The sequence below is a fragment of the Dromiciops gliroides genome, chromosome X, assembly GCF_019393635.1.
Source record: "Dromiciops gliroides isolate mDroGli1 chromosome X, mDroGli1.pri, whole genome shotgun sequence".
Classification (NCBI taxonomy): Eukaryota; Metazoa; Chordata; class Mammalia; order Microbiotheria; family Microbiotheriidae; genus Dromiciops; species Dromiciops gliroides.
In genome coordinates, this window is record NC_057867.1 from 3,149,261 (window position 1) to 3,177,255 (window position 27,995).

The 27,995-nt window shown below is 56.5% G+C and overlaps 1 protein-coding gene across 2 annotated transcripts; it reads left to right on the forward strand.

The window, feature by feature from the left end:
• The first annotated feature begins 3,466 nt into the window (after positions 1 to 3,466).
• MED12 (mediator complex subunit 12) lies at positions 3,467 to 27,370 on the forward strand. Of its 2 annotated transcripts, none has more exons than XM_043974425.1 (44): positions 3,467 to 3,645; positions 3,998 to 4,102; positions 5,328 to 5,519; positions 6,092 to 6,251; positions 6,376 to 6,548; positions 6,731 to 6,841; positions 6,948 to 7,202; positions 7,464 to 7,610; positions 7,734 to 7,833; positions 7,929 to 8,065; positions 8,542 to 8,673; positions 8,959 to 9,085; positions 9,695 to 9,924; positions 10,033 to 10,113; positions 10,234 to 10,404; positions 10,616 to 10,760; positions 12,021 to 12,139; positions 12,294 to 12,437; positions 13,070 to 13,233; positions 13,369 to 13,500; positions 13,729 to 13,959; positions 14,142 to 14,286; positions 14,395 to 14,515; positions 14,763 to 14,864; positions 15,555 to 15,668; positions 16,039 to 16,205; positions 16,350 to 16,529; positions 17,724 to 17,795; positions 18,207 to 18,343; positions 18,510 to 18,671; positions 18,942 to 19,053; positions 19,181 to 19,270; positions 19,640 to 19,749; positions 20,052 to 20,187; positions 20,287 to 20,448; positions 21,028 to 21,402; positions 21,561 to 21,708; positions 21,882 to 22,087; positions 22,303 to 22,380; positions 22,465 to 22,682; positions 26,001 to 26,190; positions 26,548 to 26,748; positions 26,899 to 26,980; positions 27,144 to 27,370. In XM_043974425.1, the coding sequence occupies exons 1-44, from the start codon at positions 3,547 to 3,549 to the stop codon at positions 27,185 to 27,187; spliced, it is 6,507 nt and encodes a 2,168-aa protein (XP_043830360.1). In that variant the 5' UTR covers positions 3,467 to 3,546; the 3' UTR covers positions 27,188 to 27,370. The 2 variants fall into 2 exon arrangements, with proteins under 2 accessions (XP_043830360.1, XP_043830361.1); XM_043974426.1 differs by having other exon boundaries at positions 26,548 to 26,685.
• Positions 27,371 to 27,995: the final 625 nt, after the last annotated feature.

Sequence of the window (27,995 nt, forward strand, 5' to 3'; positions counted from 1 at the left end):
TGGCCAAACTTATTTTGTTTGTGCAAAACTTTAAAAAATTTCATGTAATCAAAGTTATCCATTTACTTCCTCTGATCCCCTCTATCTCTTGTTTAGTCATAAATTCCTCCCTTATTCATAGATCTGACAGGCACAATTTTCCATGATCCTCTCATTTGTTTACAATATCACTTTTTTTAACCCTATCTTGGTATACAGTGTCAGATGTTGGTTTCTGCCAAGCTGCTTTCCAGTTTCAAGAATGATAGTATTGACTTTATTATTACTCCCAGAGCTAGAGGAGGCAGAACTGGCCCTGAAACCAGGAAGAATTGGATTTAAGTCACTTTGTTTTCCAGTGCCCCCAGGCAACTCTACTTAAGACTGGAAGGTGAAGAGAAGGTGCTGACCTGCAATGCTGGAGGAAATTTCCTCACCTGGAAGTCCCCCATACCAGTGAAATCCCAAAGCTAGACTCCAGTCCTATCTCCCAGAGCTAGAAGTTCAGCTCAGGGGCTGTTTCCTCTATGAAGCCTATCCTATTACTACTGAGGCAACTAAGGGGTGCCACAGTGCACAGATCGCTGAGCCTGGAGTTAAGAAGACCCTGAGTTCAAAATGTGACCACAGCCACTTACTAGCTGGGTGACCCTGGTTAATTCACTTCCCTGTTTGACTCCCATTTCTCATCTGTAAAATGGAGATGATGTTAGTTCCCAGGGTTTTGTGAGGATCAAATGAAATTATAGTTGTAAAGCCCTTTGCAAACCTTAGAGTGCTACATGTTGTGCTGGTATTTAGTTGTTTCAGTCGTGTCCGGCTATTGGCAAATATACCCGAGTGGTTTGCTATTTGCTTCTCCGGCTCATTTTACAGACAATGAACTGAGGCAAACAGGGCGAAGTGGCTTGCCCGGGGTCACACAGCTAGGAAGTGTCTGAGGCCACATTTGCACTTTAGGTCTTCCTGACTCCAGGCCCGGGGTTCTCTCCACTGTGCCACCTAGCCGCCCAGAGTGCTTTATAAATGTTAGCTATTGTTAGGAGGGTACCATCTTTTCAGTCACTCTGGCTGAAACCCTTGGAGTCAACATCAACTCTTCCCCATTCCTCTCCACCCCGTTTAGAATCAGTGGCCAAGTCTTGTCGAGTCAGGAACTCTAATCGCAACCAGCTTCTCACGAATGCGCCCTCTAGTCTCCATTCCTAATAACCCCCTCTCCATAGTGCAACAGCCTTGGCTGTTCACTCCATGCTTCTAGCCAACCTCCCCCAAAGCCGTGAAAGTGGTTTCCAGCGGAAAGCCTAAGCAAGTCCTTTGCTTTCTCCCCGTGCTCAGCTGATAGGTCTCTATTGCCTCTAGGAAAAAAGGCCCGCGCGGCACTGCAGCAGCTCCGGTTGGCTTTGGAAGCCCTTCCCTTTCCTTCCGAGGCTTTAGCTTAAGCTCCGAGTTCCTTCAGGGCAAACACTGCTTTTGCCCTCCTTTGTATCCTTCCCAGTGCTTAACACCCTGCTGGGCACAGAAAGGTGCTGAGCGCTGCTTACGACTGAGCCGACTGAGCCGCGAGCTAGCGGGTTGTTTCTTGCCTCCTACCTCCCTTTCTAGACAAAGGTCCAGAATTCAGCGCTGTCCTTCATAGCCTCCCATGGCCCAGGCAACCTGGCTTACTTGCCTTTGGTCACACTTGCCATTCTTTTGGTTTATTTAAATTGTTATTGATATACTTGGTTTTCACAAAAGATGCGTTCACCTCCTGGGGTGACTGAGGAGCCAATGAGATAATATATGTGAAGTGCATAAAGAATCTTAGAACAAAGACTACAAAAGATAAGGGGGGTGGAGGGGGGACACTTCAGCAAAACTAACGAACAGATTGAAAACATCTGACTTTCTAGCCAGTCACGAAGGACACTCTATGGCCTATCTCCGAGTCTTTGCCCGGGCAGTCCCCTCAAGCCTGGAATGCACTCCTCCCCCACCCCTTTTCTCTTTCTTTCTTTCTTCCTTTCTTCCTTCCTTCCTTCCTTCCTTCCTTCCTTCCTTCCTTCCTTCCTTCCTTCCTTCCTTCCTTCCTTCCTTCCTTCCTTCCTTCCTTCCTTCCTTCCTTCCTTCCTTCCTTCCTTCCTTCCTTCCTTCCTTTCTTTCTTTCTTTCTTTCTCCTTTTAGAATCAATCTCCAAGCCTCTTCCGAGCTCAAACTAGCTCTGCCCCGAGCCCGCTCCCGATGTGCCCAGCTAATGTGCCTCACTACTGCAATAAGAGCTTCCATTTATATAGCACTCACTATGTGCCTCACTGGGTCCTCGCAACAACCCTGAGAGGGAGGTGCTGTTATTATCTCAATTTTACAGCTGAGGAAACTGAGGCAGGCAGGGGTTGAAATGACTTGGCCAGGGTCACGCAGCTAGTTAAGTGTTTGGAGCTGGATTGGAAGTCAGGCCTTCCTGCCGCCGGGCCTGGCGCTCTCTGCATTGTAGCGCTGTGGAAATACTTTGTTATAAGAGTTGTAGGTGGTTTGTATTGACTTGTATTCGGGAATGTTGCCTCCCGGAGGGCTTCTCGGGAGCCGGGACTGCTTTGATTGTCTCCGTCGGTCCCCCCACCCCCCACCCCCGCCCCCGTAGATGTTTGGCAAGCTGCTCAGCCTTGAATGTAGTACGCTTCGGGATTGCTGGAGCAATCGGGGGATCCTTTGGCCTTCCCAGCTAGACCGGAGCCCTCCCTCCGGGAAGCTCTTCTGTCACTCACTCCCTGTTCAACCATTTTCTAATTTGCCCCACACATCCTTCTGCACGCATCGGCAGTTCGTACTAAATCAGCAACTCCCCGAGGGCAGGAACTATGTCTTGTTCCATTTCCGTATCTCGAGCGAGGTAAGGGCACTGACGCGGGTGAGGGACACTCTGGCCGGAGAGCCGGAACCTGCCAAAGGTTCCTCGGAGGGAAAGAGCATGCGTAAACCGCGGCGGTGCCCGACGTGACCTCCGAGGTCCCTCGCATGGCTAGACAATGGGGACCCCGTGCTAGGTGGTGACAGCACAAATGGGGATCCCTCCCCTCGGAGCCCCTGGGTTAACCGAAGTGGGCACCGGGCACACGTCAGCTCTGAAGATGCTCGCCCCTTCCCTCCACCCCGGGCCGTGTCGGACAGAGGGAAGGGCCGGGGCTGCTCGGGATGCCGGGAGGGCCCGGGGTCCCGGGGCCGGCACACGGCTGAGGAGGGGTCGGGGGCCCTGGGCCGGGCGGACGGACGCGGGGCCATTGGGCAGGGGACCCGGGGGGCCCGGGCGGGCGGGGGCAGCCGGGGGAGGCCAGCTGGCCGCACGTGGCTCCCAGCTCTCTTCCCTTCCCCGGCCGCTCGCCCGGTTCCGGCCCCGCCCCCGGGCGCCAGGCCCCGCCCCGGGGCCGCCTCCGGCCCCGCCCCCACCTTGAGCCCGCCCCCGGCCCGCCCTCGCCCGCCCCCGCCCCCGCCCCCTTCCGCTCTCGGCCCTCAGTCGTCTCTTGCTCGTTTTCCTCACTCCGGGCCGGGCCCAGCCGGCGCCGCCGCGGCTTGGCGCTGCCGGCCAAGATGGCGGCCTTCGGCATCCTGAGCTACGAGCACCGGCCGCTGAAGCGGCCGCGGCTGGGCCCGCCCGACGTCTACCCTCAGGACCCCAAGCAGAAGGAGGTGCGCGCGACGCGGCCCGGCCGGGGGCCATCGGAGGGGGAGGGGAGGAGGGGAAGGCGGGGGGAGGGGAGGGGAGGGGAGGGCAACGGAGGGGAGGGGAGGGCAGCGGAGAGGGGGCCCGCCGGCGATCGGGGGGCCGGGGGCTCCGCCCGCCCGCCCGCCCGGCCCCGCCCGCGGCGCCCCGCCAAAGTTGGCAGGCCGGGCCCCCCTCCCCCAGGAGAGTTGGGGACCGGCGGCTGGCCGGCCGGCCGCTAACTGTCAGCAACTGTCAGCGAGGGCCCCCCCCCCCCGCCTCCCCCCCTTCCCGGGAGCCCGCGGGCCAACGGCTCAAGGGTCCCCTCCTCTCCTTCAGGACGAGCTGACTGCCCTGAACGTGAAGCAGGGCTTCAACAACCAGCCCGCGGTGTCCGGCGATGAGCACGGCAGCGCCAAGAACGTCAACTTCAACCCAGCCAAGGTGAGGGCCCCACCCCCGCTGCCCCTGTACCACCCCCCCTGGCCCCAGGCTTCCCCTGGCTTCCCGATGACGCGCCCCCGCCCACCCGCACGGACTGCCCCAGGGCTGGGAGGGCCTGGAGATTCCCCCACCCAGCACCCAGGGCGGGGTGCCCCCCTCCACCGGGGTGCCTCCCCGCCCCCCACCTAGTTCTCCTCAGCCGGATCCCCCCCCCCAACTTAGTTCTCTTCAGGTAGTCCTCCCCACTTAATTCTCTTCAGGTAATCCTCCACACTTGATTCTCCTCAGCTAGTTCCCCCCTACCTAGTTCTCCTGAGCTGGTCTTCCCATAGTTCTCAGCTGGTCACCCCCCCCCCCCCCACCTCCACTTAGTTCTCTTCAGGCAGTCCTCCCCATTTAGTTCTCCTCAGCTAGTTCTCCCTACTTAATTCTTTTCAGCTAGTCCCCCCACCTAGTTCCCAGCTGGTCCCCCCCCCCACTTCTCCTCAGCTAGTTGTCCCTACTTAGTTCTCCTCAGCTAGTCCCCACCCACCCACTTCTCTTCAGCTAGTCCTCCCATAGTTCTCCTCAGCTGGTCCCCCCCACTTAGATCTCTTCAGGTAGTCCTCCCCATTTAGTTCTCCTCATCTGATCCTCCCCACTTGGTTCTCCTCAGCTGGTCCTCCCACTTAGTTCTCCTCAGGTAGTCCTCCCCATTTAGTTCTCCTCATCTGATCCTCCCCACTTGGTTTTCCTCAGCTAGTCCTCCCCACTTGGTTCTCCTCAGCTGGTCCTCCCACTTAGTTCTCCTCAGCTAGTCCTCCCCATTTAGTTCTCCTCATCTGATCCTCCCCACTTGGTTCTCCTCAGCTGGTCCTCCCACTTAGTTCTCTTCAGGTAGTCCTCCCCATTTAGTTCTCCTCATCTGATCCTCCCCACTTGGTTCTCCTCAGCTAGTCCTCCCCATTTAGTTCTCACCCTCCCAGTCTGACCCCCCCTCCACCTAGCTCTCCTTACCTAGCCCCAGAGGGACTAACAGTTTCTCCCAGGGAGGCCCTCCAGCCAGCCAGCAGTTCTCCCAGGTCTCCAAAGAGGGAAGGGGTTAAGTGGCCCAGAGCTGGGGGGTGGGTGGGGCTGTACTGGAGGTCCCCTGCTACTCTGTCTGCCAGGGGCACTGGCTAGGGAGCTCCTTCTGGCAGGGGCACTTCCCAAGTGTTCTCTCTCCCTTCTCTCCCTCCTCCCTCAGATCAGCTCCAACTTTAGCAGCATCATTGCAGAGAAACTTCGCTGTAACACCCTACCGGACATGGGGCGCAGAAAGCCCCAAGTGAATCAGAAAGATAACTTTTGGCTGGTCACTGCACGTTCCCAGAGCGCCATCCATGCCTGGTTCACAGACTTGGCTGGCACCAAGCCACTCACACACTTAGCCAAAAAGGTGAGGCGCTGATTCTGGGGCCTATGGGCCATGGAGGGGAGAACGCACTCCTGGCTCCCAGCTGCCAGCTCTCCCCCCTTGCCATTTCCAGGTTGTCCCAGGCTGACATTAGCGCCCCCACTTCCCATTGCTTCCCCGTCCATCCTTTTTGTTGCCACCAAAGTGGCCGGTTCTGCCATTTCTCTCACTCAGCAACCTATCTCCTGCCTCACTGCCTTTTATGCATGGTCAGTTCCCCAGGCCTGAAGGTGTGCCATCACGCCTTATCTCCACTTCTTAGAATCTCTAAGGGCCTTCAGAGCTCCCTCCATGGGCACGCCTTGTGCCACCATCTGTGGGCAACCTTTCTTGGCTTCTTGCCCTGAGGCATTAGTGCTCTTTCTTCTCTGATAAGCCTGTTGGTTTTGTATGATACATTCCATAGGAGAACTTGGGAAAGCCTTGAAGCCAGGAATAGCCTCTGATTTTCTAGCTAGTCCTGAGGCCAATGGGAGTCTATTCAGTTGGCTTGGGAATGGGTGCCATGGAAGCAGCTTTGAGATCCTCAGATTCCCTCTGGCGTCCACTTGTAGGTACCCATTTTCGGTAAGAAGGAGGAAGTGTTTGGCTATTTGGCTAAGTATACAGTCCCAGTGATGAGGGCTGCCTGGCTCATCAAGATGACTTGTGCCTACTATGCGGCAATCACAGAGACCAAGGTCAAGAAGAAGCACGTCATTGACCCCTTCGTGGGTGAGTAACCCAAAAACTAGAGCACAGGCACGCACCCCGGATCCCTTTATGACAACATCCCCCAGCCCACCCCAGCACTGGGTATTCTCAGCTCCAAGCGTTCTTTTCTCCATTTCACTTCCAGAGTGGACCCAAATCATCACCAAGTATCTGTGGGAGCAGCTACAGAAGATGGCTGAGTTCTACCGGCCAGGGCCTGGGAGCTGTGCTTCTTCCTCAGGGTCTCTCCCCCATGAGGTGGAGACAGCCCTCCGGCAGTGGGACTACAATGAGAAGCTGGCTATGTTCATGTTCCAGGTAGCAGGCAATGGGGTGGGCACATTAAGCATGCAGGGGCCCAGGCTGAGCCCAACCCTGGCATGGCTAAGTAAGGAGCCGAGGTCCACTTGGTGCATACTGCCATTCCCTTGGAATCCTCAGCTTCCTTGCTCTATGCCATTCTCTCCCCTCTGATCTCCCTCCTTCCCCGGTACTTTCAGGATGGGATGCTGGACCGCCATGAATTCCTGACTTGGGTCCTCGAGTGTTTTGAGAAAATCCGGCCTGGAGAAGATGAGCTGCTTAAGCTGCTGCTGCCCCTGCTGCTGAGGGTGAGACCCTAGAGCCTGAGATCTGGGTGCAGCCCCTGAGTTCCAGGCCTTCAGGGGAGGGAGAGGTCCACCTTAGCAGGTGCTCAGAGCCATGTCTTCTCCACAGTATTCAGGGGAATTTGTTCAGTCTGCATACCTTTCTCGCCGCCTTGCTTATTTCTGTACTCGGAGACTGGCCCTGCAGCTGGATGGTGTGAGCAGCCACCTTCCCCATGTACTTGCCACTCAGCCCAGCAGCACATTGCCACCGACCCCTGCTCCTCAACCCCCAGCTGGCAGCCAGCCCTCCACACCCTTTGGGGAATTGCTGCAGTGTCCTCAGCATCGACCTCTGGTTTTTGGGCTCAGCTGCATCCTTCAGGTGAGTGCCATACCACGGCCAAGCTTTCGGGCAAGCCCTAGGTGATGACCACGATGAACATCTCACTAGGCTTGGGAGTCAGGGCCTCCAGCCCAGAGTCCCAAACCAAAAGGATGTAGGTAGGGAGTGGGAGGTGCTCGGGGGTTAGTTAGGACAAGGAGGGAAGGAGGTCCCCTCCTGCTCAGCGGCCTGCCCTCCATGCTGGAGCTGGGCAGGAGACTCCCCCTGGTAACTGGCCCTTTTGATTGCCTTGCCTCCCAGAGCATCCTTCTCTGCTGCCCCAGTGCCCTAGTCTGGCACTACTCACTGACTGACAGCAGGATTAAGACCGGCTCACCTCTTGACCACCTGCCTATTGCTCCCTCCAATTTGCCCATGCCTGGGGGCAACTCTGCCTTCACTCAACAGGTACCCTAACTACTACAGGCTAATGCTTGGGGGTTTCTGGGAGAGCCCCTCATGGGGCTGCTCCTCTTGGCAGCCTTGAGAGCCTTAGGCTCCACCTCTACTGCCACCTCTGTCTTGGTGCAGGTCCGGGCCAAATTACGTGAAATTGAACAACAGATCAAGGAGCGGGGCCAGGCCGTGGAAGTGCGCTGGTCCTTCGACAAATGCCAAGAGACAACTGCAGGTAGGCCACTGGCTGCTTAAAGGCAGTACATGAGTCAGTGGGGATGCCCTGGGGATCCCTGAAGGAGGTTCTCCTTTAATCCCCTGCCTCTTCAGGGTTCACCATCGGCCGGGTGCTTCACACTTTGGAAGTGCTGGACAGCCACAGCTTTGAGCGTTCCGACTTCAGCAATTCCCTGGACTCCTTGTGTAATCGCATCTTTGGACTAGGGCCCAGTAAAGATGGCCATGAGGTAGGCAGCCAGGGCTGGGGCTCAAGGGGGCCTAGAGAACGGAGGGCAAACAGGAAAGGCAAAGGAGTGGTGGCGTATGAAACTGGCCAGTGTTTGTGCACAGATTTGACATTACTAGGCCCAAGATGGTGCCGATTGCTGGCTTTTCCATTTGGTAGCTGTTAGGCAGCTAGATGCCATATGGTACAGGGCCTGCAGTCAGGAAGACCTGAGTTCAAATCTAAGACATTTGCTAGGTGTGTGACCTAGTCGCTTAACCTGTTTGCCTCACTTTCCTCAACTACAAAATGGGATCATGATAGTGCCTACTTCCCAGGGTTGTTGTGAGGCTCCAATGAGATAACATAGGTGAAGTCCTTAACATGGTACCCAACACATGGTAGGCTCATAATGGCTATTTCCTTCCTTCCTTCCTTCCTTCCTTCCTTCCTTCCTTCCTTCTCTCCTTCTTCTGGCTCTTGCTCCCTACTTCCCAGATCTCCCCAGATGATGATGCTGTGGTGGCACTACTGTGTGAATGGGCCGTCAGCTGCAAACGTTCTGGCCGCCACCGAGCTATGGTGGTTGCCAAGCTGTTGGAGAAGAGACAGGCAGAGATTGAGGCAGAGGTCAGAAAGGAGGGGAGAGAGAGAAACGAGGCTGGCCAAGGGGAGGAGAGTTGGGCTACATCTGGCAGTGGTAGAAGTCTAGGAGGGCAAAGATCAATCAAGGCTGGACTTGTGGGGTCCAGGAGGAGGGAGCAGAGATGGAGAATAGTGGAGGCCAGAGAGAGAGCCTGGGGAGTGGAGATCAGAATTACAAGGTGGAGGCTGATGCGAACATCCTGGGGCATCTGAGCTGAGGCTGGGGGACCTCGGAGTGAAGCCTTCCCTTCCCTCTCGTCTCCCCGCCAGCGCTGTGGTGAGTCCGAGGCAGTGGATGAGAAGGGCTCCATCTCGTCGGCCTCGCTGTCTGCTCCCACTGCTCCCATTTTCCAGGACGTCCTGTTGCAGTTCTTGGACACCCAGGCTCCCATGCTAAGTATGGATCACTGCCCCCTGTCAGCTGCTCCTTCTCTTTCTCCCATAAACCCAACCCAGCCCAACCTGATGCTCAAGCCTCTAGGAGCCTCTGCACAGAGTGACCTGGCTAGCCATGGACCTGATCGATGAACACTGAAGAGTCTGATGGGCAAGCCTAACGATACGATTGTATTGTCTCTGGAGGTGCCTGTCTATGTGGCATTAGGGACAGCTAGGTGGTTCAATGGCAAGAGCCCTGAACTTGAAGTCAAGAAGACCTGAGTTAAAATTTAGCCACTGGAACTCAGGTCACTCTGTGATCCTGGGCAAGTTACTTTAGCACTGCCTGCCTCAGTTTCCTCATCCGTCAAATAGGGATAATAATAGCACCATATTTGTTCTGTGCTTAGTGGTGCCTGGCACATAGTAGGTACTTAATGAATAGATCCTTATTAACATTTCAAATGTCCTTTGCGAAAGCTCCACATAGAGGTGGAATAGGAATCCTGGCAAACTGAGTGGAGTTTTCTTGTTGTATGTGGGGTCCCAGTCTGTTACCACCTGGCCTTGCTTCCCTGCCGCTTCTTCCCTCCTACTTCCTCCTCATCACCCCATTCTGTCTCTCTAGCTGATCCGAGAAGCGAGAGCGAGAGGGTGGAGTTCTTCAACCTGGTGCTCCTATTCTGTGAGCTGATCCGCCATGACGTCTTCTCCCACAATATCTACACCTGCACCCTCATCTCTCGAGGTGACCTGGCATTTGGAGCACCGGGGCCCCGCCCCCCCTCTCCTTTTGATGACCCCCCAGATGACCCTGAGCGGAAGGATGCTGAGGGCAGCAGCAGCAGCAAGCTCGAGGTGAGCGCTTCATGTCTGTGGCCACTGCCAAGCTGGCTGGTACCCGGGGAGCTGGGGTGGAGGGAGGGAAGAGCTCCGGCTCACTGGCCGTGTCTGCCGTGCCCTCAGGACCCCGGACTGTCCGAGGCTATGGACGTTGACCCCGGGTCCAGTGCACTCTTCGAGGACATGGAGAAGCCTGACTTCTCGGTAAGGTGGGCCCCAGCCATGGAGGGCTCCTGCCCTCTTCCTCCCATGGCTCTTCACTCCCCAGGGCATCCCCCGGAGTTCTGCCCTCTGTGCAGACATTCTGCCTTCTTCTTTCCTCAGATGTTCTCTCCCACTATGCACTGCGAGGGGAAAGGCAGCCCATCCCCTGAGAAACCAGATGGGGAGAAAGAAATGAAACCACTACTTAAGGAAAAAGTGGAGGGGACCTTGGGGGTTCTCTATGAGCAGCCACGCCATGTGCAGTATGCCACGCACTTCCCCATCCCCCAGGTACCTGCCTCCCTCCTCCTTCCTTCCTCCTTCGGGTCTACCCAAGAGTAATTAGCATTGTGCCCAGGGCCCATGCTCCAGGGATGGGCTGTGGGTGTTCTTGGGAGAAGGGGATGTACAGAAGAGCACGCGATTTGTTTATTTGGCCATGAACAAGGGTGGGCTTGCGGCCAAGGTGGGTGAGTCTGACAGGACTGCTGGGACCACACAGGAGGAGGCCTGCAGCCACGAGTGCAACCAGCGCCTCGTGGTCCTGTTTGGGGTAGGAAAACAGAGAGATGATGCCCGCCATGCCATCAAGAAGATTACCAAGGACATCCTCAAAGTGCTGAACCGCAAGGGCACAGCTGAGACCGGTGAGTTCCAAGCACTCCCCCGGGGAACAAGGCCCCCAAAGCAACTTTAGTTTTCATTTTCTCCCCCAGGACAGGGACCTCTCAAGGGTCAGAGCTCATCCTAAAGAACCTTCAAGAAGAGCTGCAGTTCCTTGGAAACTTCCCTTCCCCTTCCCCTTCCCCTTTCCTTGCACACTGGCTGATGTTTGCTGGTCCATTGAGAAATGTCAAGAGGTCACTGCAGAGGGGTCCCTGGGAGGCGCACATGGGTCCCTGGGAGTCTTGGGGCAGAAGGCTCCCCTCAGAGAACGAGTATACTTCCTGCTGGCTCTTGCCCGGATACCTCCCTCTCTGTATCCATTTCTCTTTTGGTTCAGAACAAACAAACAAGCCACAAGAGATAGATTATTATTTTTTCTCTGGATACAACAGATACTTCTCCCATACTCTGTTACCAGATCCCTTCCCGAAGACAGTTAGATTGTATATTGTTCCCAGAGAGGAGGAAGACTGCCTACCCTTGAGCAGGAGCAGGCAGGGAAGAGCAGGGGTGGGAGGGGACCCGCTCTGTGGCACTCCGGGTGCGTGGTGTTCTTTGCGCTCTGCCTCCTTGGCTCTCTTCTCCCTTTGTCCTGATCCTCCCATGCACCTTGGAGCTCCCTATCTTCCTCCTTGTTTCTCCTCCAGTAATATTCCATTCCATTCCAATGAACCAGCCGTAACTGGTTTGGTCCTTTCCCCATTCACTGGGTCCTGATCTGTCACCACCTCTCTCAGATCACAGGACACTTGTGCAGCTGCTGGGCCTCCCCAGAAGGTTGCCTCCCTGGAGCCTCCTTGGGCTTGTCGTCATAGTGTAGGTCAGTCGGCAGCTCAAGCTGGCTTCCAGAACAATCGAACGTCTCTGTCGCCCCATTCCGAGTGGTGAAATGGCCTACCTTCCCACAGCCCTTCCAACAACGAGCTGCCCCACAGTGGTCTTGTTGGCTTAGCTTGATGGGTGGGAGGTGATGCTTGAGGACTGCTGGCATTTCTTGGGTTATTCGCTTTTTCAGGTGGTTATTGATTTTATGTCTTCTGTTGAAAACCATTCCATATCCTCTACTTACTGCTTATTCCTTGAAAGTCGCCCCCTGACCTCCTTTTAAACGTCAACATTTATTGTGCACCTGGAGCCCTCCACAAGGGCCCCTGTCTAGTGAGTGTCAAATGCCCAACGGGCTTCTCTCCAGTCGTGGTCTGTCCTTTGACGGTCCACCCTTCCAACTGTCCTCCTGGCAGGTGGGGAAGACAGCCAGAAGAGGAGGCGTACTCGGCCTGAAGCCTTCCCCACGGCTGAGGACATATTCTCCAAATTCCAACATCTTTCACATTACGATCAACACCAGGTCACAGCTCAGGTACGGGCCCTAGGCCTGGGCCTCAGCACCTCGAGCCCTGCCTCCTCGCTCTCATTTCCATCCTCCCTGCTCTTCCTTTTGCTGGTGCGCCCCCTCCCTTTTCCCCAGCGCTTCTCAGCTCAGCCGCTCAGCCTCATTGCCCTGCCCTCCCCAGGTCTCCCGGAATGTCCTGGAGCAGATCACAAGCTTTGCCCTTGGCATGTCATACCACCTGCCCTTGGTACAGCACGTACAGTTCATTTTCGACCTCATGGAATATTCACTCAGCATCAGTGGCCTCATCGACTTTGCTATCCAGGTGGGGAGTTGGAGGGCGAGGGCTGGAGAGAATGTTCTCTGGGGGCGTGAGGTCACAATGTGGAACAGGCCAGGCTAGGTTAGGCTGCAGCTAGCAGAAGGCCCGAGGTACAAAGAGTGATGGGATGTGGTACGGCAGGCTTGCTCACATAGCATAGCTCACGCTCCTCTAGGCTCTTAGCTTTCACAAAGCACTTCTCTCACGAGCAACCGAGGTAGGTAGCAGTATCATTCTCATTGGAAAACAGAGGCTCATCTAGGGATAGAGACTAGGCCAAGGTCACACAGCTAGTATATAAATGGCAGAGCCGGGCCATTTATAACCCTGGTCTTCTCACTCCAAAGCTGGTATCCTCTCTGGCATGCATGCCAGGCCACCTCTGCCTAATGTTTCGTGACTCCCTGAGGATCCCTCCTCCGTTCTTAGAGCTAGATGAGAGGGAGGGTCCAAAGCCCTTCCCTTGCTCCCCCCCTCCCCTGGAGGTGGCCCCTGTGTCACTAGTCACTGGGGAAGGCCAGTTGTGGGGTAAGGAGCCCAGGATCCCAAAAAGACTCTGTCTGGGGAGAGGGCGTAGGGCATGGAAGCAGAGGAAGAGGGTCTCTTCTCACTCTCCTCCTGGCCTCCATTGGCAGCTGCTGAACGAACTGAGCGTGGTGGAGGCTGAGCTGCTTCTCAAGTCTTCGGACCTCGTGGGCAGCTATACTACCAGCCTGTGCCTGTGTATCGTGGCTGTGCTGAGGCACTACCATGCCTGCCTCATCCTCAATCAAGACCAGATGGCCCAGGTCTTTGAGGGGTAAGCATCAAGGCCCGGAACCCCTTGGGCCGGGGGTCCTTAATTCCAAAAGCTGAGGGTTGACAGAGGAACAGGCTCCCCGCTCCGCCCCCACCGCCATGAGCTAACACCACCTTCCTCTTTCATCCCCATCAGCCTTTGCGGGGTGGTAAAGCACGGCATGAACCGCTCGGATGGCTCCTCTGCAGAACGCTGCATCCTAGCCTATCTCTATGATCTGTACACCTCTTGCAGCCACTTAAAGAGCAAGTTTGGGGAGCTCTTCAGGTGAGAGAGGGCTGGAGACCTCAGGACTGGGCCTGCTCCCCCATTCCCCTCCCTGTCAGCCTGGGGCGGCCTGGTTGGGACTGCTCTCGTCATTCCAGGCCTGGCCTGGGCCCAAGCCCTGATTTTGAGCCCGGTTGGTGTGCCCTGAGGTTCCCTGTGCCCCTCAGTCTATCCGAGTCCCTGCCCCTGCCCTTACCAGGTCTCCCTCCCCCTCTCCATGCCCTGCAGTGACTTCTGCTCAAAGGTTAAGAACACTATCTACTGCAATGTGGAGCCCTCTGAGTCAAACATGCGATGGGCCCCCGAGTTCATGATCGACACGCTGGAGAACCCAGCGGCACACACTTTCACCTACTACACCGGGCTGGGCAAGAGCCTCAGCGAGAACCCCGCCAACAGATACAGCTTTGTCTGCAATGCCCTCATGCATGTGTGTGTGGGCCACCATGATCCTGACCGGTACGGGCCAGACCCAGTGCCCCAGTGGATAGTGGGGGTGCCTCCTCTTCCTTGCATTCTGCTGTGGCGATAGCGATAGGGCCAAGGCTGGGGCTGGTTCGGGGAGGGGGGAGGGAGGTGAAGGAGAGGGGAGGGGGAGCGGTAGGCCCCGACCTTTCCCAAAGAACGTCCTCTCTCCCCAGGGTGAATGACATTGCCATCCTGTGTGCCGAACTGACTGGTTACTGCAAGGCCCTGAGTGCAGAATGGCTCGGGGTTCTGAAGGCTTTGTGCTGCTCTTCTAATAATGGTACCTGTGGCTTCAATGACCTGCTCTGCAATGTCGATGTGAGCCTGGGGGAGAGGAAGGGGAGGGCTGGGGCGGAGGGGGCAGCCAGGCAGGCCTGTCATCGGCTAGCATCACTTGGGTCCACTGAGCTCACCTTTCTTTCCCAGGTCAGTGACCTGTCTTTTCATGACTCCCTTGCCACCTTTGTTGCCATCCTTATTGCCCGGCAGTGCCTGCTCTTAGAGGACCTCATCCGCTGTGCAGCCATCCCCTCCCTGCTCAATGCTGGTGAGTAAGCAACCCCGGGGGGCCTCCCGTGCATGACCTCTAAGCCCATACCCCTCGACTGAGCCATCACGGCAAGCACTGGCTGCTGGCTCCCACCTCAGACCCAGCCTCTTGGCTCCTGGCTCCACTGGCCTACTTCAGAGCCCTGCCCTACTTCTACAGACCATTCCCCCACCCATCTTTGCTCTCCCTTCCAGTCAGAGGAGCCATGTCCTTTTCTCAGCTCAGTATTGCTTTGCCCTACCAGCTTGCAGTGAACAGGACTCTGAACCGGGTGCCCGCCTCACCTGCCGAATCCTGCTCCACCTTTTTAAGACGCCTCAACTCAATCCCTGCCAGGCTGATGGCAGTAAGTAACCTGACTGCTGATCTTGCTAGCCAGGGACTTGGGGGTGATACTCTGGAGAATATTTAAAGGTTCCAGGACTTGGTTCCATCCTGGTCCCTGAAATGTGGGCAACTAGGAGGTACAGGGCAGAGGGCTATGCCTGGAGTCAGAAATACCCGATTTCAGATCTGGCCTCAGACACTTCCTAGCTGTGTGACCCTGGCCGAGTCACTTCACCCTGTCTGCCCAGTTTTCTCATCTGTACAGTGAGCTGGAGAAGGAAATGGCCAACCACTCCAGTATCTGTGCCAAGACAACCCCAAATGGGGTCACAGAGAGTTGGACACGACTGAACATGAACCCTCTGGAAATCCCATTCTACTTTATAGAGGCTGATTTCCCATGACTCCACCCTTCATGCATTTGGCATTTCAGCCTGAATAGGACCTCACATGTTCTGTCTCACTCTCTGCCTTTTGGAACCCTCGGCTGCCTCTAGGCCCAAGACATGTCCCTTTCTCCATGAGGCCTCTCTCTCCCACTCCCGCCAATGACTTGGTACTTACTTAGGGGTGTTTGGGGAGTTTTCCCACAGTAGACTGTAAAGTTCTTGAGGAAAGGGCCCATTTTCCTTTTTTTCCATTCTTGGTGCCTGCCACATCATGCTTGCCTTTTCAGTGCATATTAAATTGACTATCCTTCTCTCCACAGACAAGCCCGCTGTTGGGATCCGTTCCTCCTGTGATCGGCACCTGTTGGCTGCCTCCCAGAACCGCATTGTAGATGGGGCTGTGTTTGCTGTGCTCAAGGCTGTGTTTGTGCTTGGTAGGGGTTGGAGGGGGGGCGGGGGTGAAGCATGGGCACGGTACCAGCTGAGCCACAGAGGACAGTCTTTCCGCCCCTTTCTGTATGTCACGGACCCCCTTTGCCAGTCAGTTTGGGGAAGCCCGTGGACCCTGCCTGCCTTCTCAGAATAACAAGTTTTGAAATGCATACACTCGAATACATAGAATTAGAAAGAAAGGTCATTTTCTGGACATCGAGTTATCAGGAAGTTTGAAAAAAGCAAGTTGCAGGGCCCCTGGTTAAGAAGCCCTGTTCTCCAGGTCCGTCACTTTGGAAAAGTGGAGGCAGGGAGGAGAGGCCCCCTCTGGCTTTCTCTTGTGTCCAGGCCTCACTGCCTTTCTTCCCACAGGAGATGCTGAGTTGAAGGGCTCAGGCTTCGCCTTAGCAGGGGGAGCAGACGAGCTCCCCGAGGAGGAGGGTGGGGGTGGCCGGAGGCCTGGGGGCCGAAGCTTCTCAGTGGAGACAGCCAGTCTGGACGTTTATGCCAAGTACGTGCTGCGCAGCATCTGCCAGCAGGTAAGTGCCCCTCTCTGGGCTTTGGGTCCTTCCATGGCCCATCCTCCCATCCATCCCCACCCTGCCCCATTCCTGTTCTCCGCCATGTTTAACTATTTGTTGCCCCCCCCCCCCTCGCACTGCCCCCTTCCTCTTCTCCCCCAGGAGTGGGTGGGAGAACGCTGCCTCAAGTCTTTATGTGAAGACAGCAACGACCTCCAAGACCCCGTGCTGAGTAGCGCCCAGGCCCAGCGCCTCATGCAGCTCATCTGCTACCCACATCGGCTGCTCGACAACGAGGATGGAGACAACCCCCAACGGCAGCGCATCAAGCGCATTCTCCAGGTACAGGAGAGAGAAGGCAGCATCTGGAGGTGGGAGCTGAGGATGGAGGAGAAGGAGGAAGCGGCAGCCAGGGAGGGGGCAGCAGGAGCTGGGCCGAGCTGAGGATGCCCATGCCACGACAAGGACCGAGGCGCCACAGTGCCCAGTGGTCTCAGCAGTGGCTGGATATGGCTGGTGCTCTCTCCATAAGGGGCCATTGTGGTCAGCAAGCGAGTGGGTTCTGTCCTGGACTCACTGCGCAAGTCGTCACATAGCCCCCAGAGACCTCTCTGCTAGGGATCACACACAGAACAGTAGCAGTGGCAGTGGCCATTGATATAGCACTGGCAGCTTTACCCAGCCCCCTCCAGAGATTATATCTCAGGGGACCCTCACAACCACCCTGGGAAGTAGGGGATCTTATTTATTCCCACTCTACAGGGGAGGAAACTCAGTGTACACAGAGGGAAGTAATTTACCCAGGGTCACAGCTAGTCAGTGTCTGAGGCCGGATTTGACCTCAGGTCTTCTAGCATTCCTGGCGGGGCTAGCACCTTCTCTTCTGTGTCGCCCTCAAGTAGCTTAAATTGGGCTGTGATAACTGCTCTGGAGACTAATAGTAGCTCACCCTTCTACTGTGAGGTCTAGCCCAGTGTCTTGCCCATGGGACGTCCAGCACACTGTTTGAATTGAACCTGATTCAGTGGCACCTTTAAGGTTTGCAGTCCCACTCTGAGATACAACTGTAAGTGGTATCCCCAGTTTACAAATGAAGAAACTGAGGCTCCTGGAGGTCCAGTAACCTGTTCAGGGTCATTAAGCATCAGGTATCCGGACTCGAGTTGGGCTTCTTGTCACCGTAGGCTGCTGAAGGAGCAGGAGAGGTGACTTCTCTGGTCCCTTTGCCATTTGACCCCCATTTGGGTCAGACTTTAAGATTTTCCAATAGGCCCACTTTACTAAAAACCCATGAGGTTTAGGGAGTATATGGATGGATGGATAGGCCCTTTTCCATTGATAAGGGAACTGAGCCTCAGGTCGAGTGACACAAAAGTGGTCACAAAGCTAAAGGAGTGCTGGAGGCAGACTGCACCCCCCTGGCTAAACCTCAACACTACCATGTTGCCATTGGGACTGCAGTTTGTGACTCGGGGCTGGCTGGTGGCAGGTCTGGGTTCAGGGAGGAGGCTGATGAGGCTGGGGCCTGTATTGCAGAATCTGGACCAGTGGACTATGCGGCAGTCCTCCCTGGAACTACAACTCATGATCAAACAGACCCCTAACAATGTGAGTCATAAAGCGTCCCCTTCTCTCCTTCCTCCCCCCCCCCACCCCTGGGGGAGAGGTGGGGGTGGGACAGCAGAGAAGGCCAAGGGCTTCTGGTCTGGGAGAGGTAAAGAGGGAGGAGTGAGGACGGACAGAAATGGGGGGGCTGATGCTAGGGAAGGCCTGAGCAGGGCTCTGGGTCACAGGCGTGCGGAGGGCTAAGGCTATCTAGGTGGGGAGCTGAGGTGGAGAGCAGGGGAGGTGGTGGAGAAAATGGAGATGCCGGAGGACAGGATTTCCAATGGAGTCCTGTCCCCCACCCTGCCATCCGCCCTCCTCCTCCTCCACCACCCCTGCCATCACCTCCCACCATCTGCCCTCCTGCGCCTCCAGCTGGCTCTGTAGCCCTCCCATCCCCCTCGTCCTCCCCAGGAGATGAACTCCCTCCTGGAGAACATTGCCAAGGCTACCATTGAGGTTTTCCAGCAGTCAGCAGAGACGGGGGCAGCCGCAGGGGGGCCTGCTGCCACCGTGCCCCCCAGCAGCAACAAGGCTAAGCCTGTTCTCAGGTGCGGTAAAAGCCATTTGGGCCCCAAGGTCCCTGGGAGATCCCTGTGGAAATCCCTGTGTGGCTGAGGGGAGGGGCAGGGGGAGGGGGACCCCACTGGCCCTGCCTGCCACACTCTGCTCACCCCTGACCCACAGGCCTTATCTGCTTTCTTCCCCCTACCCTAGCTCCCTGGAGCGCTCTGGGGTGTGGCTAGTGGCTCCGCTCATTGCCAAGCTACCCACCTCAGTGCAGGGCCACGTCCTCAAAGCAGCTGGGGAGGAGCTGGAGAAGGGACAACACCTGGGCTCTTCCTCCCGCAAGGAGCGGGACAGGCAGAAACAGAAGAGGTCAGTGGGAAGTCGAGGCCCAGGGTGGATTGGCCTGGAGTGGCCTTGCCAGGCTCCCGGGTGGAGGAGGGTAGGGGCAGCAGATCCACAGCTAGCAGCTGCTGGGGGAGCTGATGGGGGGACAGGCCTGGCCTGAGGACACGGAGGAGAGCCATCCCAGGGCTTGGAAGAGAAATGCTGCCCCGGGGGAAGCCCACTTAAAAGCAGGGCGGTCCCATTTCCATCCTCTGCTCTCACTTTCTTCTCTTGTCCCCTAACTTCTTCCACCAGCATGTCCCTCCTGAGCCAGCAGCCCTTCTTGTCCCTGGTGCTGACTTGTCTGAAAGGGCAGGATGAGCAGCGTGAAGGCCTCCTAACCTCTCTCTACAGCCAGGTGCGCCAGGTACGCACAGTAACCAAGACCCTGTTGGACCCAGCTGGGCGTGGGCAGGAAGGTGGGCATGCTTCCCAAGGGCCACACCCTGCCTGCCCGCTCCCCAATGGCATGACTCTGTCTGGCTTTTCCCTAGATTGTTAACAACTGGCGGGACGACCAATACTTGGACAATTGTAAGCCCAAGCAGCTGATGCATGAGGCCCTCAAGCTGAGGCTTAACCTGGTGAGCCCTGGGGGCCAGGGGCCAGGGCCAACACTGAGGGAGCAGACCTGGGGGTGGGGGGGCCCGGACCACCAGCTGCCCTGAAGCAGGAGAGAAGGCAGGCCAGAGCACTGAGCTGGCTCAGCAGGAGCCTGGATCAGGGCTGGGGCCTGGGTCAGGTGCTGCCCACACAGTGCAGGGCACCATGAGGCCTATTTAGACATTTGCTGCCCCCCACCCCCAGCTGCCTGATTGTCTACTGAGATTCAGAGGAGGGGCAGTGACTGGTGACACAGGTCCTCGTTAGGCCAGAGGCCAGATATGCCTTTCTTTTGGCCTTCCCTCACACTCGCTGCCATCTCAGTTAGATTTTGCCTGTGTTCCTGGCAGGTGGGGGGCATGTTTGACACAGTCCAGCGAAGCACCCAACAGACCACCGAGTGGGCCGTACTGCTCCTGGAGATTATCATTAGCGGCACTGTGGACATGCAGTCTAACAAGTAACCCCTCCCCCAGATCCCAGCCCTGCCCCCTAATGGCCCCCTGCTTTGTACCCCCCACCCCGATCCACCCCTGGTTCTGAGCTGCTGCTCTGTCCAAGCCCTAATATAGGAGGGAAGGTGTGGCCATTCTGACTCCTGTGGACACCTTGGCCCTGGGAACACCACTGGCTTTTGTTCCCTACACTCATCCTGTCCCTGTGTCCCCCACCCTCTGTGTGTTTGTGTGTCTGTTCTGTGTTTGTGCGGGTGTGTGCCCATCTGTGTATGTGCCCGTCTGTGTGTACCAACTCCTCCTGCAGTGAGCTCTTCACTACCGTGCTGGATATGCTGAGTGTGCTGATCAATGGGACATTGGCCGCAGACATGTCCAGCATTTCTCAGGGAAGCATGGAAGAAAACAAACGGGCATACATGAATTTGGTGAAGAAATTACGGGTAAGCAGCGGGGCTGGACCCCTGGCCTGACTTTAGGTGCCCGTTGTGTTTGCGCTGGCTCCTGAAGCCATCCCCTTCCCTCCCTTCTTGTGCCTGCAGAAGGAGCTAGGAGAACGCCAATCTGACAGCCTGGAAAAGGTCCGCCAGCTCCTGCCGCTGCCCAAGCAGACACGAGACGTCATCACCTGCGAGCCACAGGGCTCCCTCATTGACACCAAAGGCAATAAGATTGCTGGCTTTGATTCCATCTTCAAGAAGGAGGCATGTTCCTCCCCCTCTCATGGGTCCCCCCAGCCTGACTCTCCCTCTCCCTCTCGCTCTCTCTCCCCCTGGGCATGAGCCCTCCCTGGCAAGGCCTCTCTGGATCCCATGGGACACTCTTGCCTTGCCATTGATCACTTAGTGGCTTTTTCCCACCACCCTCTGGCCCTGCCAGAAGTACCACTCACCTCTCTCCCTTGTTCTTTTCCTATCCCAACCACATCTGGCCCCTGTCTGCCTCTTTCCTTCCCCAAGGTGAGCCCCCGTCTGAGCCCTCCTCATAGCCAGTTCACCTGCATGGCTGGTGGTGCACAGGGCAAGCAGCCAGAAGAGCCCACTAAGCTCAAGGTGCTGAGCACTGAAGTGCCCACGCGTCCTCTGTAGGCAGACCCCCATTTTCTCATGGCCTTCCACCCACCTGGAGGGGAACAGCTCGCTCTATCTCCCCTCACATGCCCCCCAGTCTCTTCCTGTGCTCTCTGTTCCCAGGGTTTCACCAGGCGCTTTGTCTCTCTCTCTCTCTCTCTCTCTCTCTCTCTCTCTCTCTCTCTCTCTCTCTCTCTCCCTCTCCCTGGGCAGGGCCTCCAAGTCTCCACCAAGCAGAAGATCTCTCCTTGGGATCTATTCGAAGGACTGAAGCCATCGGCACCACTGTCCTGGGGCTGGTTTGGGACCGTGCGTGTAGACCGGCGGGTGGCAAGGGGGGAAGAGCAGCAGCGGCTCTTGCTCTACCATACCCACCTGCGGCCTCGGCCCCGGACCTACTACCTGGAACCGCTGCCACTTCCCCCAGAGGATGAAGAGCCACCTGCCCCAACTCTCCTAGAGCCCGAGAAAAAGGCACCCGAGCCCCCCAAGCCTGACAAGGCAGGGGCAGCCCCGCCTAGCACAGAAGAACGCAAGAAAAAGCCTCCCAAAAGCAAGAAGCGTCCCCAGGCGGCCAGCAAGACTGAGGTCAGCTCTCTGCCCACTCTCAAGATCTTGGGGCGTGGTGGGTGGGCACTTAAGCCACAAAAGAATTGGGCCCTATGGCTTCAGGCTCTTCCCCATTTCCCCCACTCCCTCCTTCCCTCCCTCCCTCCCTCACTTACTCCCTCCCTTGCCACATGCAGGACTATGGACTGGGCCCAGGGCGGAGTGGCTCCTATGTCTCAGTGCCCACAGATCTGCTGCATCACACCGCCGGGGGCTCCATCTCTCGCTTTGGCTACCCCCAGACGCCTGTGACACTCTACACCCAGAACCAGCCTCTTCCCGCAGGTTAGTGCCAGTCCCATTGAGTAGGGCCTTTGCCCAGCTGTCTTTTGGCAGGATAGGAGGCTGTAAAAGGGAAGAGAAGCCTAGAGGGCCCAGGTGGTTGGCAGCTATTCTGAGCTCCCACCTCCTCCACTGGGGCCCTTTGCTCTCCCAGTTCAGCTTCTTCTCCTTGCCAGGGGGCCCTCGCCTGGATACCACATATCGCCCGGTAAGGATGCCAGTACCCAAGCTCCAGACCCGCCCATCATACTCTGGGGTGATGCCTTCACCCATAACTGGGGTCATAAGCATCGACCCTTCCTACAAGACTCCTGTGTACCGGCAACAGCAGCCCCCCGTGCCACAGGGCCAACTTCTCCGTCAGCAGCTCCAGGCCAAGCTGGTGAGAGGGGTGGAAGGGAGAGACTTTAGGGAAAGGGCTGTGGTATGGGGAGCACATGGCCAAGGGCTCTGTGGAGTCCTCGCTTCATCCAGAGGGGGTCTTAAGGCTGGGAAATGTGTGAAAGGAGATCTTGGAAAGGAGGGGATCAAGGCGAGGGAGAGGACGGAGAAGGGGAAGGGGAAGCAACCGTGTCTCTGCGTCCTTTCCTTTTATAGAGTCAGGGGATGTTAGGCCAACCACCTGTCCGTCAGATGACCCCAACTTCCTCCTATGGTTCACTGCAGGCTTCCCAGGTAAGGCGAGAGGAGGAAAGGAGGGAGAAGGAGCCAAAGAGTTTGGGGCTTTCTTGGCCCTGACCTGTCTCCTCTTCTTCCCAGGGCTACACTCCCTACGGTTCCCACATTGGACTACAGCAGCACACTGGCCCAACTGGCACAATGGTGCCACCCAGCTACTCCGGCCAACCCTACCAGAGCCCCCATCCTGCCGCCAACCCCACCCTCGTGGACCCTGCACGCCACCTCCAGCAGAGGCCCAGTGGCTATGTGCACCAGCAGGCCCCAGGCTATGGGCATGGGCTGCCCACCACTCAAAGGTAGCCACCCAGGGCAAGTGGGCGAGGTGGGGAGGACCAATGATGGCAGAGGTACCTTTGGCTTAGGAATGTGCACATGGCCAGTCTCGGGACCAATGGACGTGGGCCTTGAGACGCCAACACAATTCATCTACCTTCAGATCCTAGAACCTTAGCATTCAAAGGGACCTTAGAGGTCACCCAGGCTACTGAAGTTCCAAGAGGTTCTTGACTTAGTAGGGAGCTGCAAGGAGGGTTTTTGTGTGTGTGTGTGTGTGTGTGTGTGTGTGTGTGTGTGTGTGTGTGTGTGTGTCTATACAGGGCTGCATGCTGCTTGGTGGACACTATGAAGAGATTCGGTGCCCACAGCCACTGGGCCCAGAGGCCCCATTGGGACTGTCTCTACTGCACCCCACTATGGGCCCTGCCTTCAGAGGCCATGGATACCATCTAGAATGGGGAAAAGATACCAACCCAGACACACTTTTCATGTAATATTGTGTGGCCTTGGGGGGGGGGGGGCGGGGGGAAGATGTGGTCAGGTGGACTCATCACAGGAGAAAGGAAGCCCCATCCTCCCAGCACTGCACCCAGGCTCCAGATGGGGCAGGTCAAGAGACTGCCACTGAAGGCCTAGGGTCAAAGCCTGAGTCAAGGGAACCTAAGGGGTAATCTGGTCGGGGCAGGGGGTGGGGGGCAGGCTGCAGGCATAGGGTGGCCCTCGAGCCATTTACCCTTTGCTTGGGCAGTAGTGCTCAGTCCATGCTGCCACCATGATGGCAGGAACAGAGAAGGCCACACCATGATGGTCCGCATAGCTCATAGGCAGAGCACTTTGATGCCTTTTCTGAGCGCTTTCTTCACAGCAGCCCTGGGAGAGGGAGGCACCATCGGCCCATTTTGCAGATGAAGAAAGTGAAGATCTGAGGAGGGAAGGAAGCCCCTTGCCCATAGCCACCAAGTTGTTAAGAATCCACAGCAAGGGGCAACTAGGTGGCACAGTGGATAGAGCACCGGCCCTGGAGTCAGGAGTACCTGAGTTCAAATCTGGCCTCAGACACTTAACACTTACTAACTGTGTGACCCTGGGCAAGTCACTTAACCCCAATTGCCTCACTTAAAAAAAAAAAAAAGAATCCACAGTAAGATTAGCGACCCACTCCAAGCCTCCCACTGTCTCTCTCTCCCCACCCCAGCACCCACACCCATAGCTTGCTGGTGCCCATAGCCACTGGGCCCAGAGGCCCCACTTGGGACTCTCTCTACTGCACTCCACTATCTCTCAGTTCTGTAACAAAAGAGAAGAGTAGGATTCGTAGTATACCCCAGCTTCAGTGAACCCAAGGGGCCCAGCTTCAGTGAACATAGAAGAGCAAGTGAATCCTCTGACTCCACTAAATATCGCTGGGTCCTTGCTTTGGGTCAAAACTGAAAGGAGCCATAGAAGTCCTCAAGCCTTTATGAAGTAGCTGCCTTGTGCCTAGCCCGGTGCAGGAGAGCCTAGTACCTGAACAACTCAGGCTAGAGTTGGGGAGACAAGGCTTCTTCCCATGAAAGAAGGGCTGGAGGTTCAGGGGATACAGCTGGAGGGGAACTTAATGGTCCTCTCATTTAGCAGAGAAGGAAACTGAGGCCCTGAGACTTTAGGGAGCTTGCCCAGGGTCACACTGGCAGACAGTGGTAAGGCTAGGATTCAGTGCCACTTCCTCTGACTCCTAACCCTGACCTCTTTCCAGTATTCTTTGCTACGTCAGTGACGTGGCCTGGAGCAGCCTGGAAAGAGAGGCAAAAAGGAAGGGCAGCATCTGGCTGACCATGGAACACGAGAGTGTAAAGCGATAATTATTGTTCATGCAAGAACATGGACCCCTAAAGGTCCTGAGGTAGAAATGACTATACCACTGGAGAGTATGGAGGGCAGCAGTCAGGAGAGCAGTTGGCCTTGAGTTGGAGGTAGGCATTGTCTTGGGGAGAATTGGGAGATGGGCTAAGAAAGGTTGGATCTGGGGGGCAGCTAGGTGGTGCAGTAGATAAAGCACCGACCCTGGATTCAGGAGGACCTGAGTTCAAAGCTGTCCTCAGACACTTGACACTTACCAGCTGTGTGACCTTGGGCAAGTCACTTAACCCTCATTGCCCCCACAAAAATAAATAAATAAATAAAAGAAAGGTTGGATCTGTCACTGGAAGGCTTGAGGTATTTGCACCCAATTCAGTAGAAAATAGAGAGCCATGAGATGTTTTTGAAGCAATGAGGGACTGAGAAAGATTAACATGTCAGCAGTGGTGTGTAAGAGGGCTCAAAGGAGAAAGCCCCTGGCAGTGGTGGGATGTGGGGCAGCACTAGGAGCACAAAAAGAAGGAATGACCATGGGAGACTAATTGTGGCCTCAGTGGGGCTGGGAAAGGAAGCCATGAACGTGAGATACAGACAAGACCAAGGAGGACTCGGTGACTAAGTCACCGAGGATATGGGGGCTGAGACAGTGACCACTGCATTGGCTTTGTTTGTCATTTTCAGAGGAGTTCGGGATGCTTCAGAACACTATTACAGGCAGTAGTCAGTGCTCCCAGCCTCCCCAGGCCCCCAGATTGTCCGAGTCCAAATGTAGCTTGGCCTGCTCTCCTGGGAGGAAGAGGGAGGAAGGGAAGGAAGGAGGGAGGTGCAGCCTCCTGGCCAGCCTCTGAATGACTGGTTGAGTTTTGACTGTGTTAAGTTGGAGGTAGGGGTTGTCTTGGGGAAAATTGGGAGACAGGAACTTGGGTTCGTGGGCAAGCTTGATGCTGGAGGGGTCTAGCTCTATTTGGGACTGGTTGGTGTAGAGATGATTGTTGAAGGCCTGGGGGTAGTGGAGTCCTCTGAGGGGGTGAGAGTATTGGAGAAGAGAGGAAAAGGCTGATTGGGCTGGGCCCAGGAGGTGACCAGAGGAGAGGCAGAAGAATGAGGAAGAGCCCAAACCAGAATCCGGGTATGCAAGGGCTGGTAACGTAATCTGGAAGGGAGGAAGGGAGAAAACCTCTGGAAGAGAGGCTGATGGACAAAGATAGTGAGGCTAAGCTGTGTATGTCCACTGCTCCAAGGCCTACTCCTTCCTGAGGCCCACACAGCAAACTGGCTGGAGCTGGCTGGCGGGAAGAGTCGCCCTGAGAAGGCAGGCACCTAATGCACACATGCCAGAATGCAGTCTCTCTCTCCCCCTGGAGGCCTCTTCTGAGCAAGAGTCGACTCTGTCTGGGCTTGGCAAGAATGCTTATCTTTGGAGGCAGGGGAATGGATAAGCTTTCCAGCCCAGGGGACCTATGGTTTTCCTCTCCTTGCTGCTCTGCCTCGTCCCGCAGGTTTGCCCACCAGTCACTACAGCAGACCTCCATGATGGGGACCATGACCCCCTTGAGTGCTCAGGGGGTCCCCACCGGCGTCCGTCCCAGTCCCATCCTGCCCGAGCAGCAGCAGCAACAGCAGCAGCAACAGCAGCAGCAGCAGCAGTACCACATTCGGCAGCAGCAGCAGCAGCAACAGATCCTGAGGGTGAGTGGGAGGCAGGCTTGGCCCTAGGCCTAGGGTTTCAGCTGGTGACTGGAGGGGCCTTGGGATCAGCCACTTATCCCTCCTCACCTCACCTCCCAGGATGGAGGAGGGCCAGGGCTTTGGGGTCCAGAGAGTGGCCCGTGGAGCCTGGCCAAGCTCCCTAGGGAACTCGAGGAGGAGAGTTAGGGTAGCGTCCCCAAGGCACTGCCCCTTATGCCCTCTGAAAGCACTGGGGAAGGGCAAAATAGAGACCCCCCAGAGCTCCCTCTTCATTCCCCTCCCCTTGGCTCTTTCCCCTCTGCCCCTAAACCTAACCAAACTTGGACCCAACCGTGTGCCCTTTTTCTACCCCTGTAGCAGCAGCAGCAGCAACAGCAGCAGCAGCAGCAGCAGCAGCAGCAGCAACAGCAGCAGCAGCAGCAGCAGCAGCAACAGCAGCAGCAGCAGCAGCAGCAGGCTGCACCCCCGCCACCTCAGCCGCAGCCGCAGCCCCAGGTAGCCGCCGTGCCACAGCCCCAGGCTCAGGGACAGCCGCCCGGGCTGGGCATGCAGCCCATTGTGAGTGGCACAGGGACAGGGCCAGGGAGGAATGGGGGGAAGCATGGGAGGAGGCCCGGGCCAGAGGCTGGGGAGAGCCAGGTGCCGGGCAGCGTGAAGACTCAGGGAGAGGGCCGCTATGAGCTGGCTCTTTCTCCCTTGTCCCCTCAGTTCCAGCGGCAGGGCCTCCAGCAGACCCAACAACAGCAGCAGACAGCAGCCCTGGTCCGCCAGCTCCAGCAGCAGCTTTCCAGTAAGTGAGCCTTCTCCCTCCCTCTCCACCCAGGAGCATCCTGCCCTGGCCCAGGGTTCCCCAAATGGGAAGGGGGAGGAGGTCAGGTTCCCTGCAGTGTAGCCCCTCCTGCCCATCTGCCTGCCCCTGGTGTCCCAGCCCTGATCATCTCTGATCTCTACAGATACCCAGCCTCAGCCCAACACCAACATGTTTGGACGATACTAAGCCACCCGAAGGAGCTGCCCGTTGACTGGACCTGACCCTGGCCCCTTCCTTGGGCTCCATTTTTAATGAGTTTTTAGTATTTTTGTTAAGATGAGGCTGCCGCACTGTCGGGTTTTGTACGCTATTTATACAGACACCCTGGGGCTGGCTGCAGCACCCAATTACACAGAGCCTCTTTGCAAAGGGAGTGTTTGGGCTCTCTGTTCCTTGGGATGAGGGTGGGTGCTGGGCCTTGGGGGAGATGAAAAAGAGGGAAGAGTCATAGCCTGCGACTGGTATTGAAAGGGGCCCAATCCCCAGGCCTTCAGTCCCTTCAGGGCTTTCTCCTCTTCATAAAGTCAGAGAATTCAAGCTGAACCTTTGAGGCTACTTTACAGAGGAGGAAACTGAGGCCCTGAAGAGTTAAATCGCATTGTGTCTGAGGCAGAATTTGAACCCAGGACTTCCAAACTCCAAGCCCACATTCTCTTCCCCATCAGGGGAATGCTCCTTGGCCTGACCATCAGCTTCTTAAGGGGAAATAGAGCTCTTCTGCCCTGTGTGGTCCCAGCAGGGGAAGAGGCCCAACTGGGCCTGACTCTCAGTCTTGTAGAGCAAAGTGCTCCCCTTCACGATGCGGTCAGAACTTCTGAGAGGGGAGTTTGCCAGCTGCCCATCATTGCAGGGGCCGGTGTGTTCCCTTGGCAAGAGGGGGCTGGCATCTTTGAGGCACTTTTCATGAGCCTCTCCTGAGCCGTGGAGATGGCTTTCTTCCCATTACACAGAAGGAAAAGCTTGAGGATAGGCCCTGGTTAATGAACACAGAAGT

What these genes read in the sequence shown, in the direction of transcription:
- MED12 (XM_043974425.1), top strand. Translation starts at nt 3,547, where the DNA reads ATGGCGGCCTTCGGCATCCTGAGCTACGAGCACCGGCCGCTGAAGCGG. An exon ending in TCAACTTCAACCCAGCCAAG is followed by an intron (nt 4,103 to 5,327) that starts GTGAGGGCCCCA and finishes CTCCTCCCTCAG; the next exon opens with ATCAGCTCCAACTTTAGCAG. An exon ending in AGGCAGAGATTGAGGCAGAG is followed by an intron (nt 8,674 to 8,958) that starts GTCAGAAAGGAG and finishes TCTCCCCGCCAG; the next exon opens with CGCTGTGGTGAGTCCGAGGC.